General features: G+C 36.1%; 1 protein-coding gene across 4 annotated transcripts in view; it reads right to left on the reverse strand.

The window, feature by feature from the left end:
* The window catches only part of LOC106176360 (single-minded homolog 1), a 33173-nt gene extending 18576 nt beyond the window's left edge, over positions 1–14597 (reverse strand). Inside the window, exons 1-3 of one of the 4 annotated variants that reach the window (XM_013558709.2) lie at positions 14350–14597; positions 13794–13904; positions 3732–3916 (exon numbers count right to left, since the gene is read on the reverse strand). In XM_013558709.2, the coding sequence (XP_013414163.1) occupies positions 3732–3916; positions 13794–13904; positions 14350–14384 (331 nt within the window). In that variant the 5' untranslated portion in view covers positions 14385–14597. Of the gene's footprint in view, positions 1–3731; positions 3917–4125; positions 4276–4367; positions 4639–13793; positions 13905–14349 lie in introns of those variants that run through there. The other 3 variants (XM_013558712.2, XM_087001275.1, XM_087001280.1) reach the window with 3 other exon arrangements.
* Positions 14598–19076: the final 4479 nt, after the last annotated feature.

The raw sequence follows: 19076 nt of genomic DNA on the forward strand, positions 1-19076 counted from the left end.
TAATCTATAATAATTTTGATATAATCTATAATACGTAATAATCTTCAAACCACTTTCTTTCACTCCGGGCCATAATACGCCTGTGACTAGGTCAGTTTCACAGTGGTCACTCTAAAGCTTGGTTAACATGGACCAGTGGTCGTGATATTGATCAGATTTTATTTAGTTATCAAGAGTAATATGGCGGATGCAACCATGTTTCTTCTAGTATATACTTAGGCCGTTTATTTGGCTACAAATAATGCGCTGAAATTAATCGGTTTGCTGTGATCGAATATTCTAGGCTGAAGTGGAGGTCTGGCAATAAACACGTAATAAGCGTTGACAAGGCGGGCACATTACTCGGTCAAATAAACTTGGGTCTGGCCACATTTGCTCATGAGACTAATATAGCCACCTCTGTTTGACTGTGTCTATGTACAGAATAAAACCCAGACATCTTTTCACTACTTTCCGGTAGTTATATCGTTGACGGGATTAATACACCTAGCTACTGTGCTTGAATCGAGGGTTATGTAGTCTTAAACTATTTGCACAAATCTACACTGAAAGACAAAATTGATCGAGGGAAACTTCAGACGGACAAGTTGTATGAAGCCCACAGGGTGAGCTGAATACCCGCCTTAATCCCATGAACTAGCGCGAAATGGTTTTAGACAATATTCGATCGAACATTAATTGCAAAATCCCATCTTAATAGTATCATCTATTCAAAGAACGTTACCAGTTTAGGAATCACGGCTGCTGGTCTTTTTATTTCAAGTGGCAAAAATAAAACAGATCAGTTTTTTACTGTTATTTTATTTTTGGTGAACCATGATTCCGAGAGCTAGGTCTATTTCAAATAATCCTACTGCGCAAGAAAAAAAAACACATAACTTTCAGCGAAGATATATTTTAGATTTCACTTTCGGGCTATTTAATTTTTAACATTTATATCCTTCCTAATTATAAAAATATTTTTTTCATTTCAACTCTCCCATTAAAGAGCATGACAGACTAACCCTTCCCTGCAATAGACACATTATGTTTCACCCAGTCAAAAGAAAAACCTTAATAATACCAGAGAATAATTTCCCTATTTCTGTTACATCAAAAGAAAGACTGAGAAAATTTTCCCTGGTCATGCGACCCGTATTCTTCTAAAGCAACAAAGCTGTCAAGTTAGGAAATTAAATACGTACTCGGATCATTTGAGAGCCTTAAAAACATTCGGGACATTGGGTATAAAACAATTTGTTTACCGCAAAAACAATGCCCTAGTTTTCTATTATGTGCAATTTAAAACTCTACAAAACATGCATTAATCGAGATCTCCCTTATGGAAATAGTTATGTTTATATGGATTTTTAATATATCTCGATGACAATTTATATTAAACTTAACTTTAAAATATTAAATGGAATCCAATCGTACAACCGTGAAAAACGAGGACAAAAAATATATTGTATAACAAAATAGACTGTAATTTTTTTAAAATTAAAAAAATAATCGTATATACATTTGTCACGTAAAATATATAGTTAATCGAAGTATTTTGTTCCTTACATTAGTTGAAAAAAATCGTATAAAAATGTGGGTCGGTTTCCTTATATCACAAACCCATATTCTAGTTTAAACATGAATATCATGTTTTTTAACTCAGCTGTTTAATATAGAAATTATTCATTCAAATTATTTTTAAATTAGTATCCCATGACTGAGATTTAAAATTTCATTTTAAGAAGAAACAGATTCTTAAATACCTTTGCAGCCTTAATTTTTTTCAGATAAAATATACTCACTTTTTATAGAGGTATCAATAAATATATATTTCTACATGCAAAGAAATTTTTTTATCAGTTGGGTTTACTTAGTTTTCTTTTATAGAAACGGACATTATTCACAATTCAAAAGTGTCTAACATTTAAACTTGCATGTCAAGTTAGAGAAAAACAAATATTTAATACCAACCTACTAGTAAGGTTAACGACAATTATACCAAGTTAATGGTATCGAAGAGTTATATAACGATACATTTGTTTGATGTTCTACATCCAAATCGTAAATCCACAGCGCTTCCGTCGAGAGCGTCGATTTATTGGAATTCTGGCGCTTTATCTCTCCTCTTGATCACTACTAATCACTTTATCCAACAATAAGTATTGTCTAGAGGTGTCCAGACCAAACGTGATTAAGCCAGGACGATTGGGTCAAATGAAATTAACTTACCTCGGCTCAACGTAAAATTAATAGTATCAGTCAACAATATTTTTCACGCCTCCCGTGTGAGGTAATAGATGTGACGCAATAGGTTGGAATGTACAAAGATAAATTAAGCAATGATGATATTTACATTGGTGACTTTAGATGGTGGTATTTACATGGGAGCAATTAATTTGAGTGGAATAAACACACAGTAACATCGAATGGAATTTTTCAAAAAAAATAAAAGATTAAATAAAATATATTATGTAAGTTACAAAATAACTGAGATTTTCTGCTTACAAGATTTTTTTCATAATTTGAGTTAGTGGAGCAATGTACAAGTACACTCCCCTAGAAATTTCTAAATCGGTCCTGTCCTTGATGAACTCCGAGTTACCGAGATGCCTTGCATGGTAATTTAGATTTTAATTTGGTGTTGTAAATATTTCTCTGTGATGTTGGGGAGGGCCGGCGACACGCATGATAAAGAATCGAGGGAAATTACCCAAGTAACTAGAGAGGTAACAGAGTGCATTGCAACAGAGCAGTTTAAATTTGTAGTTTTTTTCAACGATTTTCACGAAAAACAGGAAAAAATACGTCTAATTTTGAACTGTTAATTATGCTTCAAATTTAGGTCATTCTGAGCATGTTGCTTTTCTTAGATTTAAATATATTTAGTGTGTGTTCACCAGCTCTTCACAGTGCCTAAACATATAGAAAGTTGGTAAATTATTGCTACCCTACACAATTTGTAAACTGTTATTTGATCTCTCTTAGTACCCATGTCTTTCTCTCTCTCTCTTTTTGTGAATATTTTAAAGGGTAACTTGACCTCTCTCGCTATTGCTCTGTTTATTAGTTTCCCTCTTTTCATGCCCACTCTCTCTCTCTCTTTGATTTAGCAAGTTTAATGGGTCCTATTTAATCCAGAATTGCAGATTAAAATAATTTTAGATTAATTAGTTATTTATTTACTGTAAAGGTTTTATGTTATGATTAACCCAAATATACGGATGTCCTATTTAAATAAACAATAACTTAACCCACGAAGTAGGCTAAAATACAAAACTAAGTGATCATTTTGAACTCCCTTAATTTTTGTCTCTCTTAAATATATGTATCGTAATAATATTATGTGCTATTGCTACATGCAAATCTGACATTCGTTTTCCTCTCAAGAGGCGCTCAATAAATGTAGTCTTAAAATAAGGCCTAACATATAATTGATGACCTTGATAGCCTTGTTTCACCCTCAGTAGTGTCATATATATAAACAAGACAGCAATTCATACCCAGACCATGCAGGTCCGACACAAATACTTACAACCTTTGTTTTTTCTAAGCGCCTCATATAAGTTTTCAGTTTACTATTCCAAGCAAGCCGGATGATAAAATGAACCAATATGGAGTCGCTGTCGGATCGTCAGGTACGATGACGGGGCAGATATCGTAGAAGTACAGCACTGATACTTCATTGTGCAAACCACTAAAACTGGGACAAGAGTTAAACTGTGGCTCCTGTCCCTGCCAGATTCACTTACCTTCGGGGAACACCGTCCGCATCTTTAAGTAGCTCGTAGACAATCGGATGATAGAGGCTTTATCAAGCTGGCTCGTGATAGCCGATGGCAACGGCAACAACTTCGCCAGCTCATAAAATTCTGCATTTTCCTTCTCCCTGCGCGTTCTCGCCGCATTCTTACTCTTCTCCTTCATATCGTCCAGCCTGGAACATGAACAACATAGTCAACAGTATAAGGCATCGGTATTTCCGCGACCGGGTCTTCGGCGGTGGGGGTTTACCTGGTCTCAGAGAGAATGGCCCTTCTTCAGCCGGAGTGAGGGGTAATTATGCTACGCATTGTGCGACCGATAAATGGGCTGAGGTGTGAAGTTTGAACAGGATAAATGATTTCCTTTCAGATGATTATTTACCCTTACTGAGTTGTCACGGTGCGCGTCTCCCCTCCATGGTTGATCTGATTTAAGTAGAACTTACAAAAGAACATCTGAAAACTGACCGAAGGCATACACGACTTTGCCTAATTTCTATCCCTTCACAACCTGGCTTGTTTGACTTGCCATTCAAACTGACATACACAATGTATTTCAACACCCTAGAAGTAGGGTTAGCGCACTTCAATCGGGCACTCGAGATAAAACTTGTTGGACTTAACCATGAAACAGATCCTTATTAGTTAAAACCCCAACCAACCAGGTTGTCTGTCAATCCGGTGTCCACTGCTTGTGCAGACTTCTTAGGGAGGGCACCGGCAAAAAACTCAACTTGAGCGGGCACTGCTCACGACTAAGACGCCGGTCGACACCATGTATCTTTGCGACGCGGACAACTGACAGACCCGTAGCTTGCAATCAATAGCAAAATGGAAACCCAACCAAAACACAGTATTAAAGGTTCTCAGCTCGCTCACTCTCTAGCAACACTCGACATACAGTGCATCCTCATTTAGTGAATGCCAACGCAATGATCGGCAGAGATTGGTCAGCTGAGTTGCGCACGAGGGGGCAGCAGCATCCCGAGCTTCATCGCATATGCACGAGTCCACGGGTGACTTCCAATACAAATTCCACCCTCTTTCTTGGGTATCGGGTTCTACTTATTATGCACCACAGGTGTCATTAAACAAATGATTCTAATGGCCGTGGAAAACCAATACCCGGACGAGGAGAAATGTTTGACTTAATGTCTTCGTTAAAATATAATCAAAGTGCTGGATGCCCGCCCAAGTGAATTCTTGGGAGAGATTCCATTTTTAGTGGATTGATGTTCTTTTGTATGTTGTATTTTGATGCGGGTTTGCGTTATAGTTCAGTGGGAAAATTATTTATTTGTATGTGTTTTGAGGGAGGTGGAAGATGTGGGATGAAAAATAATAGGTCCTCTTATCTGCAACATATATCACGGTCAATGAATTTAATTGAAAAGGCACTTGAAAAATAAAACAAAATTGCCAAAATTACACAGTGAGGTCTTATCACCCATCTATTTGAAATTGCCCCAATTAAATTCGGTGTGATTACTCAATGTATGCTTTTCTAAACACAAGTTCTGGTAGCTTGTACGAACACCCCTTTTGCTAAACTGAATTCCAAAAGGACAATAGCCAATCTGGTTTCAAGTGTTTGCTAATTTGCTTTGAGTTAATGGTCAAACCTACCATTTGCCTTTGTTTTGGGTCATTATTTTCCTTTGGCGGTTGGGGTCGCTAGTCCAAGGGGACCCCCACCTGTAATCTCCTCGGTGAAATATTTTCACAACTTAGGTGTAAATGTCAACAAGGCTGTGTGCACAGGTGTGGGACAGTCCTGTAGGATTCTTGGGACCCGGTCAAAGACTTCTTGATTTCCCTTTGATATACCCTCAAATGCGCGACGCAACTCGATTCAAATCCCTTGTTTTCCTACATGGCGTTTGATTGAAGTATGAGGGGTTTTTTAGACAAAGTTGTTTGCGGCGTAAACTAATATAGATAGGTTTGTATTGTTGCTGTGCAAAGAAGGCGGGCTTTTGGTTTTAATCTCTCTCTCTCTCTCTCATATATAACTAACAAACTAAATGAAAATGATGTTTTGCTTCAGCATATACATGCATGTGATTTTGAATTTTTTATCACCTTTTTATACACGTAAGAAATTTTATTCATAAATTGCGCTGAAAGGTATAGTGTATTTTAAAGGGCGTGTTTTATAAAAATAGTAAAGGAATGACAATTGTCTAAATTTACGACGAAGATCACTTACGACGCGTTCAAGTTTTAAAAATCAAAGGTCACACACGCGAATTATAGGGCACCGGGTGCGTGAAGACCCTCAGAATGACAGGCCATTCAAATATCATTATCATTTGTCTACTGTATTTCAGTACATAAGTCACCGTGTGTAAAGTAGTGCCATGGTACGTGCACTCTCTCACTATGGGGAAATGTGTTATGAAACTAAATGGCTATTTAGAAAGAAAAGCGCTATATGTACTTTCATTTTTGCAGTGAACTTATGAAACTGAGTTTGTTTATATTGCAATATATCAAATAAGCCTGCCATATAGAATGGAGGAAATCGTCATCATGTTCATGGTTCTGGTTAGCGGAAACTATTATAATTAAAAAAAATCTTCATACTGTTAATTCATATTAAACTGCTAGTGAAATTATGAATATTTTCAGTCTGGTCATTTATATAATAAAGAAGGAGTTTTAAAGAAATTGAGATATAATAAATTATATTAGAAACCACTTACATAGCCAATATATTAAAATATAAACAACTTATGCCTTTCTAACTGTAAATGATTATTTGTTTTCTAACTCGTCAAACACTGCTACAAAAATCGAAATCCGCCATTTATTTGAGTATTATATACATTTCAAACCAAGAAAAGCGGGTTTATTAATTAAATGATTCCACGCCCCTTCAACAGCTGCGCTCAATATCCTGATAGGATATACAAATCGAATTTATATCCTTAAACTATAGGCAATGATGGTGCGGACACCAAACGAAAAAAATGAAAATTGATGATTTAAAATCAATTTATAACATCGCGCTGCATAATGACATATTTTGATGTAATCACATGGAAATATGTCCTGATTAATTGTTTTGATTCACCGCAGGAGGGCGCTGTCATCGCTGATAAATGTCAAGTTTGAAAAGCAAGATATAGAATTAGATCAGTCGTAGTGACACAACAAAGTAATGCAATGACTTATGGACAAATTATGACTTAATAATATTGTTATAGATGGAAAAATACAAAGAAAGAAAATATGTAAACGTGTTATACATTTACCAAACATTAAAAACTTTTTTATTGTCCACAATTAGCCTTTTGATATTAAATGTTATTGGACGTTAGAAAAATACTTCAGCAAAATAGTAATGATAATTATTTCTGTATTGAAAAAACGGAAATAATTCACTTTAAGTAAGTTACAAAAATGTCAAAGGTCATCGACTCATTTAGCAACTGTCAAACATCTTCACTGTATTATGACAATTGTGGATGAACGATCCGCGATTAATTACTTTGAACTAAGAAAAACAGGAAAGTGCGGGAAATACTGAAAACTCCCTAGTCAAATTTCTCCTAAATTAATTAATGAAGTTTTCTTCGCAGTTAATTGATGGTGGCTTTATTAATTACTCCACTACAGCGAATCAATGGTGAGAAATTTCTTATGCTGGTTAGCATACAAATCCTATGATACGGATCTATGCAACTAGAGAGAATTTTATTTGGAATCTTAATTTGCAATATCAATCAACATCACGAATTAATGACATTATCGCGTTGCTTTTTTGCGTACTTAAAGCCATCAACAATGCTAACGCGATTAAGCTTATTCATCAAGTACTGTAAGTGCCAGTGGATTTTTTGCTGAAGAACGGTGGCTCACTAGCAGATAAATTAACATTCTGTACTCTTACAAAACAGGTCTTCTCTTTTCACAGATGGTTTTGTCTACGTTGTTTTTGATGTCTATAAAAGCTTTATAATATTTATGTCTTGAAATTTGTTTATTTCTTCAATAAACATTGGTTTTCATAGAACAATTCTAATTGTCTTTGTTTACCAAAAATCACCACGTATTTCAGATATATCTCACTGTTCTAATCAGTTAATCTGAAAATTATTATAATGATATTTTCTGAAGGCATTCTCGCGAATTTCATAACATATATTGCTCATCAAAGCAATAACCACCAATGAATGGGTGAAAACACACACACACACACACACACACACACACACTTAATAAATTTAACTTGTCGCTTTAATTATTTCTCCCCTTGCAAATTATTTTTATTTCAAATTTGACAGATAATCATTTGCTTCTAATAACCTTTAAATGAGTATAAGGTCCTAATCCTCCTTTCGCGTTGCTCGCATTGAGACCACCAAGCTCCCACAAGATGGAGACAAAACTCGTGTTGGTGACAGCACATGCCAAAGAGATAACACAGTGATCCCCCTCCATTTTGAAAATAACGCGCACAATATTTAATCAACCTGGATCTAACAGATAATCACAAATTCACCTTTGGTGGCCAATCATGCCAGTATGACACATCTCTTTACGCCCTTTCTTTTCTGTAAAACTGCATTCCACAACTGCTACTGATAAGGAAAAGTGTATCTTTGACAATGAGAGTTCCATTGTATTTCAATTAGTTATCTAGTACTCGTTAACATACTCCTGGGAGATAATATTCTTTAAATTGCCAATGGATTGTTGCTGAACAGCTGACAAGGGACTGAACTGCAGTTTGGAGGTGAAAAAGTCGCGCTACAGAAATGCCCCTTGCAGTATAATACACAGCAAAAATCAACCAAAAGTGCTCCACAAATATCCAAATTAATCAAACTGCATTGGTATTGTTAAATAAAAGAGACAATTCTTCAATTTGCAACTAAAGCATATATATATATATATATATATATATATATATATATATATATATATATATATATATATATATATATATATAAAGCGCATAAAATCAAGTGGCCGAACTAATTTATTAGACAAATTTAAACAATGTTAAACATTTAATATAATGTTAATTTTGCAAGAGATTGAAATATTTATCCAATCCTCATTTTTATATAATTAATCTTTTATCTGTGGAGAAAAGGCATCCCCATACAGTACAAAAGGTGAAAACCTACGAATTCTGTACATATACAAAGGGCTTTACATAATGGTATTGTGTACATTCAGCTCTACCATAAGTCTAGCTTGTTTTATGCATTCTTCCACTGTGTCGAAACATTATTAATGTGAGAAACCAGGCAGTACGTACAGTGTTAGGTATAACCGTGGTGCACAAAGCATTCTTTTATATGGGTCCGTGTGTCTGTGATCTCATTGAATAGTTATACAACAACATGCATACCAGTTCACAGGCACTGACAAAATTCTCATGTAAATCGTCTGTAAACTTTCTCTTAACTCGATAAAAAGCTGACAAAATAAAAAAAAATTAACAAAAATAATGAAAAAACTTATTTAATGTTTAAACCTACATACCCCATAATACAATTGTATAATCACTTTATACTTAAGTTGAACAATCGATTATTTAAAAGGTACATTCGAAGCTATCAGTTCTTTGCAAACAAACTATTTCCTCAAAAAATAGACACTGTTTTGATTTCAGCATGGGATGATTTATGTGGCACCTCCCCCGCCCCCATCTCCCCCTATGCCGCGAAGTCGAAGGGCGGAGAAGCTGAAGTTTCCGAAATGCTCCACCTGAAGTGCCTCTGTCCATTCATCACCGTCACCTTAGCCACTTTAATGAAATTAAGGTGTATCTTTCTATTGATTTGTCAATTTCATTACCTATTGTAGATCATATTACTGGTGTGGCATGTCACTATCGCCACTCCTCGACATATAATGATTCAATTTAGTTCTTGTACCGTCCGAGTCTTGTCATGTCTGATAAATATATGACATTCATTGAGGGCCGCAGAGATGAAGGGTGCTTCAGACAGGGAGGTGGATTAATGAAGGAAAAATAGTGACAGCCTGTTAGGTGGTTGTAAATGAATAAAAATGAATACGAGCACCCTGAGTGACAAGGCGTGTGATACCCTTAATATGGCTGTGTCTGATAATTTGATTTTTTTTTAATTGTGGCTTGATATTGTTAATAGTACTAGTCCATCTGTTCGGGAAACGAATGCATTAAGAGAAATATTACAAATATGAATCTGCAGTGGGAATTAGGTTTACGTTTTTGTCAAAATTAAAAGAAAACAGCAACATCCTGTTCGGTGGTTGTGAGGGAATTGAACTCAATACTCACGCTGTATATAGAGGTGACTGATAAAAAAAAATCCCATCTTATTTGACTGTGGTAGGGTATAAAAAGAATAATAATTTAAATCAAGAAAATGATGAAAGCCAGTGACAGAAAAATATTTTTATATCTTATACGAGTGCCCTTGGTGTCGCCGTGAGTGATTAATTTTTTTAAAATATTCCTATCAATAAAGCTTTCCTTTGGTACCTTGAAAACTTTTGATAGTGAGAAAAAAGTAGTCCTCCTATATTAAAAAAAGTAGTGGAAGCCGAAATGTGATTGCAAACTGGGTAGGCCTACCAATACTTTAGGGTCCTACTGTAGTCGGATATTAGTTACTGAAACCATGTGAGTCACGAAAGCGGACAAAACAATCCGTTGGTGTTAAAAGGTAAAGGGGACTGTCCCCTAGTTAGCGGCTCTGATTTAAAAATTAGCCTTCCACAGGTATTCTTCTTGCCATGACATGTAATGAAAACAAGGAATCCGATTATTGAAGAAATGTGTGGCAGTTTGTGGTTTTCTTTCATTTAAGCCACCTACAGCTACGATTCTAACTGAACGTATTCCTGCATCTCAAAAACGGACTTATTGATAGTAAAGCAATGATATGGGGACATTTTCCTCGGCTTGCAATAGAGACTAATCTACAAACATCCTCGGAGTCACAGCAAGTAATAGACATGTTCCTCATAAAAAAAAAAAAAAAAAAAAAAAAAAAAACATTGGGGCACAAATGCCCATTTTTCGCTTCTCCCAAATTCCTCCAGTACAATATGTTATTTATTATAACAGTTTTGGTATGATTTAAACACACACACACGCACACACACACACACACACTTTTCATAATTTACCATAGTAATTAGATAAGAAGAAAATACTGCAAAAAGTTTTTACAGGTTTAAGGACAAAACGCTTTTTTATTCCCTTAATATGAAGATGATTGATTAACTCTTGAATTTAATCTAATATACTTGACATCTGTCTCACTTTTGAAGGCCGCATGTTGCAGAATATTAGTCCGGACAATTTTGCAGTTTTAAAAAACACGTTTACCAGTACATCAACGTTATTCAAATAAAATTAACCGCATTCTTAATTGAAGCAATTTTGATTTAAAACTGACGGAATGAAATATTTTTTCCTATTTTGAGGGAATATTTTGGAAGAAAATAAATTTGTTTAATGCATCAAGCAGTGTAATATGCCATCGTATTTTTAGCGGTTTAGTTGAAAATACTCTCAAAAACTGTAAGAATTTTCATGGCAGAAATGGGAGGTAATATATCATTTTGGCATTAAGTCTGAAGTACTAAAGAATTTGTGTCGTCTATTTTGAAAAAATATCTTTTTAGTTTATTTTCTGCGACTTCACATTTTAGTGTCCCATTTACTTCAAGTAACCCTTCCATCGATGATGTAGATAAAAGATAGTAGGAGGCAACTTAAAAGGTAAGTCAAACCTATACTTATCATCCACTTACCTAATCTGATCATTACTATTCATTGCATCATAACTAATGAGTGCTAATTCAACAAATTATTCAAGGTATTTCTTCCCCACATAAAAGCGACCGAATACAAGAGGGAATAATTCACAATCCACAGTATCCCTATATAATTATTATGCACCAGTGTCCTAAAGTCCACTTTCCATATTGTAGCTGTGTGTGGCTACAGGTGTGACTTCGCTTTGTGCGCCAGTTGTGTACGGAAATTGTTGTGTTTAGATGGAAAGATTTTGTTTAAGTGTGCAATTAGACTTATGCATACAAATCGGAAGTTCAAGTAGTCGCTGGACAGTGTCCACTATCGTCCACTATCGTCCATATAGGCCACAGGTGGGCACGTGTGCTCAGACACAAAATTAGCATTCTTAAATGACAATGTCCACGCTGAAGAGAACTTGATGGGCATTATGGTGCGGATTTCCCACCAATCTAGTACCTTACGACTTCGATGTAAAGAATCTAAAGAGTTCAGCAATAAAATCCGCACATTGGACAGTTGATTGACGGGTGTAGGTCTCCTTGGACCACACAGAATGTTTTGAATTATATTTTAGATAGCCCTTTCTGTAAACATCTGGTTTGGATATTTTATTTCGCGAAAAACAACTATAATTAATTTGCTTCTAATAAGCGAGAGTATTTTTTATATAGGCCAAATATATAAAAATTCTCCTCTTTCTAATTAAACATTAACAATACTGTTCATTCAAACCGAATTTCCAAACGAAACATTTTTTTTAAACAGAAAAATTCCGAATTCTTCCTATTCAAATTTAAATGTCAAATTAATCGACTGCAGAAGGTGGCATTTGACCCACTTAGTTAAGATAAGACTCGTGACTAGTAAGCAAGGCAACACAACGAAATGTTGACACCGTACACCTGCAAGTGGAGAGAACTTCGTTATCACACCGTTCCAAACATAAGAAGGAAACAGAAGATGATAATACATGGGGAGTACACACTAACACATGTTTGACGGACAAATATCTAGTTTACAGATATTTTAGGAACGTTAGAGCGTTGGAAAAGACCCACGCTGTGACATATCGCCTGTGAATTACTGACAAATATGGCGGGGCTGATAAAAAAATCTGCTCGTCATTGACCGACTTCGTTGGAAGGAATTGTGACTGTTTGAGGATAAAAGACATTCGCAAGGCAGCAGATTAAAAGTTTCAATGACCTTGAAAAGTCAAATATTCCTGCAAAACTCAATAATAACTTAATTCGTTCTCAGTGGAAATAAGCAAATTCATCCTGTATTAAACCTATTTAACTTATTTAATTTTACTTGATTTTCTTTAAACCTAAAATCAATCTAATAAATTAAGTTACCTATTTTGTTAAATTTTTTGATGAAAATGTATCCGGTCAAAAATATTTTGAAATATTATCAAAATCCATAAAAAAGAGCACTTTAAATTTAACCGGTATTTTAAAAAGAATTTTAAAAGTGGCAAACGGATTTTATCTAAACATTAATTTTGATTTATCTTATTTTTAATAACTAAACATAAAATTAAGTCATAAGATAAAACTAATCCTGGTTTTTCTTAAAGAATAAATTTTCAATGTCTTAAATAAATCGTTAACTACAGTGGCACTTCAGTGCTTGGTTTGCCCGTTCACCGACCAAGAAATCAAGCTGGTAGTGCCTCTGAATCGCTGTAGAGTAAATATTGTGTTTCATTGCAGCTCTTTCCACCGAGGTGAGATACGGCGTGTATAAGCTCTGCACCAACACAAGGCATTAATGGGTAAATATTTAAGAGAGGGTGATATAATCCCATTTTGGTGTATTTCGAAGGCAGAAGGAATGAATTGACAAAATATTTGCCCGTGCATTATACCATTGCCACGGGCCAATTTCTGAATGCCCTATAAGAAAATGCCTTTCTGTGATATATATGTATATTTTTATGTAATAAGATTAAATTTATAAACAGATGCATAAGTTTTTATACCACAAATATATAACATAACTCCCAACCGAGTACAGAAAAGAGTAAAGTGTACAGGAAAATATTTTTGAGATATATTTTGAGATCGTGCAATATATTGGTATCTAGTTCACACAGTAAAAGAGAATTGAAATAAAATGTCCTACATGTTACAATTGAAGCATAGTAGATTAATCAGATATATCGCCATTTAAACGAAAACCCCAAGGTAGTATCCGCTAGATAGCAATACTGATGTTTCTTGAACAGTAATTAATCTCCTTCGAAAAATTACGGAATAAAGAACCCTTACCTCTCATATTCGGTCCCTCCATCTGAGCAGTTCCCCTGGGTATCACCGAACGGTGACCCAATGCTCTTCTCTCCCTTACTCCCTGAGATGTGGACGTCCCCGCGGGTAGAACTAGAAAAACAACAAAAATACCCCCTTCGATCAAAGACTTAATCAAGCGTGAAGCCCTCATTTCCCTTTAAGGAAAAACCGAGGGGTTCTTTAAAATCAAAATAATGTATATATTCCTATATCTTAGATGCTGAGGTTGCGGTCGCTGAAGTTGGTTTGTACACTTGTCACTGCGAGCGTTAAATCTAGAGTGAGTGATCACTGGGAAAACATCCGTATTTTACAGTGTTTTAGTTATATTCTTACATCACGTACTGTATGGGAAGTTACGCGATTAGCGTTTACATGCGGTCGCACCCAAACTTTTCAAGGATCACGTTATTGGATGCATGGTGATGGCGCACCAAATCTCGATTAAGCACGCGCGCAACAAGTAGTGTAAACTGTTTTAATTTTCCTCTGCACTGTCAATATGAATGCTCTCTTTTTTCGCAGATTTACTTACCGTTCGGGGCTTTTGCGTCTGAAAATCGGTGGCATGACTGGAAATTTGTTTTTCAATAAGTAAATAAAAACTCCATTATGTACTTTTACTCGTTGTTGCGTCAGTTGTTCGGTAGCTTTCAGTCTTTTCCCATGCTTGTTGAAGGTTTGCTACTGCAACTTCACAAGGACTTCGCGCCTGTGCATTTATTTTTGAAGACAAACACTTATCTAGCCCTATCAATATTCATAAGGCATCAGAGTGTGAGAATAGTAGAAAAGTAGCTAGGGTTATAGGTAAATAAGAGCGAACAAGCCACTTATTGATCACACGTATTACGGAGACTTGTGATTGGCCAATTTTTCTTCACGGGGTCTTGCGTCTCTGCGACTGGTCAAGAGGCCGATAGAAAAGTTGAAAAGAAGGCAGTTTTAGCCTATGGTGATCGCGGAGCGTGGTCACTTTGATTTTGGAATAATATCAAATAAAAATAGGCGAAGGGTTTTCTTTGTTGCCGTAATGAAAAGAATACATTTGACGTCAATAGGAGAGCGGCCATGGTGACAGTTTTTTTCTTATCATTTTCTTTCATTTTTTTCTATTTATCTTAACATTTAATAACAGTTCCATTTTTCTTTTACACGATAATTTGTACTCAATTAAACGATAGCTGTTATAGCATGCACAAACGCAAGGGACAAGTAATTATCTATTGTGGTATTAATTCCCTATTGTTTTGTTACCGCCCTCTGTCCCGCCCTCTGACCGGTCATAATGACACGCTTGCCTGCTCGCAATGCTGAGACCGGTGTCACCAAGACCGTTGACAGGAACAGCACGAGTCTTGAATGAAACTCTCACGTTGACAATCTAATTTGCATGTCAAGATCTCGTCATCAAACTCAATATATTATGTGTGACAAAATGCTAGTATGCTTCGTAGAACGGCAAGAAAGAGGATACGAACTCATGGTGTGAGAGGACAATTCAAGAGTACTGAGAAAAACTCAGGAGGTGCGATAAAGGGTAGATATATCACGGAATAAAAGTATACATACATCACGGAATAAAGTGTATTTATATATTATATCTGTGAGAAATATTTGTGAAGCCTTCTTACGCCTTCTTATTAACGCTGAGAAATTTAGAGAAACCAACTTAAAAATCTGTACCATCGTAGAGACGTTTAATAACTATTTAAATCTTATTTCTTAAATATAAAATAACTACGCATCTTCCAAAAATCACATTAACACACGTCTTTATTCAGAGAAATATGTACAGTACGTGATTAACCCCTTTCATGTGTTTTTTCTTGTCCAGTTGAACCTGGAGGCTAAATGATTGATTCACACTTGATAAGTTTATCGATACCAATGAAAACGTTTCCCAACACCTAAGATTTCAGAATGAATCAAAATAGATAAAGGCCAGTGATCACCAAACTTGAAAAATACCAGTCCAAGGACAAATTTCGCAGTAAATGAAGCAATGTTTACACTACAATTTAAAAAAAAACCGATGCTGTGAAAGGGGGTGGTGCGAAAAATGAAATCCGAGGTCGGGTCAGTTGTCGAATGTCATGTCGCCCACCCATTAAAGAGTCGTGCTTTCTCTGTGACCTGTGAACAATATAGCACCTAGGCTGTAATTTGACCCTGATATTCTGTTCACATCTCCAAGCGGCTGTCATTTTACAGAAATTTCTAAATAAGTATAGTAAAATATCTACAGAAGAATAACCTGCTGATCGCCTACCCTGGCAATGGGGTCAGTAGCCCTTACCAGGGATATTACACTCAATACACATTTCCATGGAAACCTTAACTGAGTCCCCTCCTCCTGAACTTCTAGTTAACAGCAATGAGCCAAGATCCGCCCCTGACACCAGTGGGTATGGACCCTAACACCTTGATGAGAAAAAAATCTTCGATTTCCGACGGCAATAACGACCTATCCTATACCTCGTGAACGCTGCTTAAACATCTGGTGCGTGGACACTTCCTTGCCGTAAATTGATCGCTACTACAAAAGTGAAAAAAGTCAATTTATTTGAACCTAGTGACAACTCCCTTGACCTAAAAACATACTCGATTTAATCTATAAAGACAACACATTTGTTTTTTATTTTCTATTTATCCAACCCATTTGGAAAACATGGGAGCTATCTCAAAATATTGATCTGGGTTTTTCTCTAATTTTGTTCATTCTTCTGTGATTGTCTAGCGGATATTACAAATCTAATCTCCAGAAAGAATCCTTCTAATACTTTCTAGGCTCTTAGAAAACTGAAGTGAACCAAAATACCCCCAATATCAGCAATATCTCAGTTCTAAAGAATTATAAGTTTAGAATATTTTATCAGAATTAGATACAAAAATACAATCTTAGCAACTGGACGTTCTCCAGGAACTGAATTAATAATCCAACTTTTATTTTTTTGGTCCTACATTTAAATCCTTATCTGGTTTCTTTGTTTTAGCATTTACGCTTATCGTTCCAATTACCTCCAAACCAAATACACCCCGACACCTTGCTTGTTTGATAAAGTAATACAGGGGCTTAGCAAATATCAGCCAACTGATAGATTTGTATTTTGGAACATCTAGCTCATTACGGGCAATGTCACAAGTGGCCATAGTTTGGTCTCCCGTCCCTCACAAGCCAGGAGTCAATTGGCAATACTGCGTACCATCCGGTTTGACCAAAGTTGTAATCAGTCCAGCTTTATTTTAGACCAGGAGTCTGTTCACAACACGTCATCAGACGACGTAATCAACTGAAGCACATTGGGCATCTCTACAGTCTGGTTAAATTGCGTTTTAGGTTGATGCCCGGTCTAAAAAACCTGTTTTAAATGCAGTCAATTTGAGAGAAAATGGAAATGTTTGGAAGGAACTTCACTCATAGACTCCCTCTAGTTATCTATCTTCGTTAAACAGTTTAATAGACAAGGGGTTTCTTCCTCTCGTTAACACCCCTTTATTTCTTCGTAAATATAATTTAATCCTTAGCGTTAATCCTTCGATGAGTTTTGCCTGGAAAATATGCCCCGAATGAAATAAAAATAAAAATACCACTACGAGCGTGCGCGTCGTATTATGTCGTCCGACGGTAAATTGAGAACGTTCTGATGAACTTAAAATATTCTGCAACAAAGATATGTAAGATTTCAGCCTGGCAACATCTCGACCATGAGTCACCCTAACTTAAAGAAATATGATATACTTTAAGTTTACCTAAAAGATTCACCGTGAGCAAATCGACATAACGACCTTTTAGGGGTAGGAACAGTCGAAATGACAGTCAATAACACGGTGACAGCATTTGGAACATCATTGTCAACGTCAGCTGTCAGCAAAATCCTTTCCGCTCTGTGTTTATACTATGAAATGTTGCGCGTGGTCCGGTGAATGAAAAAGAGTACTTATGAAATAAAACCAAGAAATACATTTTTAACATTATAAACGGCTGTCGACGTAATAGGGACGGATATCAGCTAAAGAAGAAATTGACGTCTTACACAATGGGCTTGTTTGAATAACTTGCCTTCTGAAATTTACTTTCTACTAATCGGAAATAGTATACAGTTTGATTTGCCTTAGCGGCAATAGAAGCATGGAAGTTGGAAATGGAATTGGAATTGATATTTTTGTTTGTCCCTTTCAATCGATAACCAGAGCGGTTAAACAAATTTAAACAAGAGGAATTTATTAAATATAGGCTGAAGCTTTGATAACGGGTCTTTGATGTGATGGATGGAAATGAATGAGGCTATTCTTGCCGCCCCCTTGCCCTCCCCCGAAACACAAAATACACCCACTTGACATCACCTATTTTTCACCTCTTTCAGAAACATTTCAGAGTTAAGCAAATTGCGGACTGACGCTGTAGATAATGAAGACTCATTTGATTTAAAAACAGAAGATATAAAAAGTGCCTTCTCTCTTTTGTTTTTCAAACTCTCTGCTAAAACTTTGTCTAATTTTCCCCTTGCGATCGAGATGCCGAGTTTTCATTGGTGAAATGAACGCTAAAAGACAAAATTAGGATCTGAATAAAAATAGCGCTTTGCAATACTGAGCTTTATTTAAGAAAAAAAGTGAGTTAACTCATCATGGATTTACCCTCGTGTAACCTACAGTGTATAATGCATCTCTTCTAGATGACGAATATCAATGAATTTCCAATTGCAGCGAAAGTAAAAAGTCAAGTGTTTTTAAATCACACCGCAAGAAAATTAAAACTAAATCAAATGGTCGCAGCCAGACAGTAATTGAATTTTAATGATCTAACTTATTTCCCCAAATGTCCTTCAAAAATAAATTCTCTCATTTCTCTTTCTTTCATCTTCCTTTCAACTTCATGTGCGGTCCCCAGGGCGGCTTCGACTCAGGTGAGGGCCAAAAGTCGAACGATTGCACGCAGTCATTAATATTCTCTATTGTTACAAAGAATTAAATTATTGACTGCAAGCTACGGGGCTTTGAACTAGCGGGGCAAACAGGTACACCGACACCGGCTCCCAGTCGACTGTCTCTCCGCTTATCATTCCACAAAACACCAAAATACATCTCTGTCAGCGCTCGACACGAGAATGGGAAGACCGCCGTTGAGTACGTCTTCCGTGAAATTAGATATGAAAAATTAGAAATGCAAAAGGCACTCACGCTGCCATTGACATCTCCCAGTGTACAGCATGCGGTCTGCTACGTCATCAGGTCTGGCGCCAAGCAGTCTGCGTTGGC

Source organism: Lingula anatina, chromosome 1 (assembly GCF_051362555.1).
Source record: "Lingula anatina isolate TDL-2025a chromosome 1, LinAna3.0, whole genome shotgun sequence".
Classification (NCBI taxonomy): Eukaryota; Metazoa; Brachiopoda; class Lingulata; order Lingulida; family Lingulidae; genus Lingula; species Lingula anatina.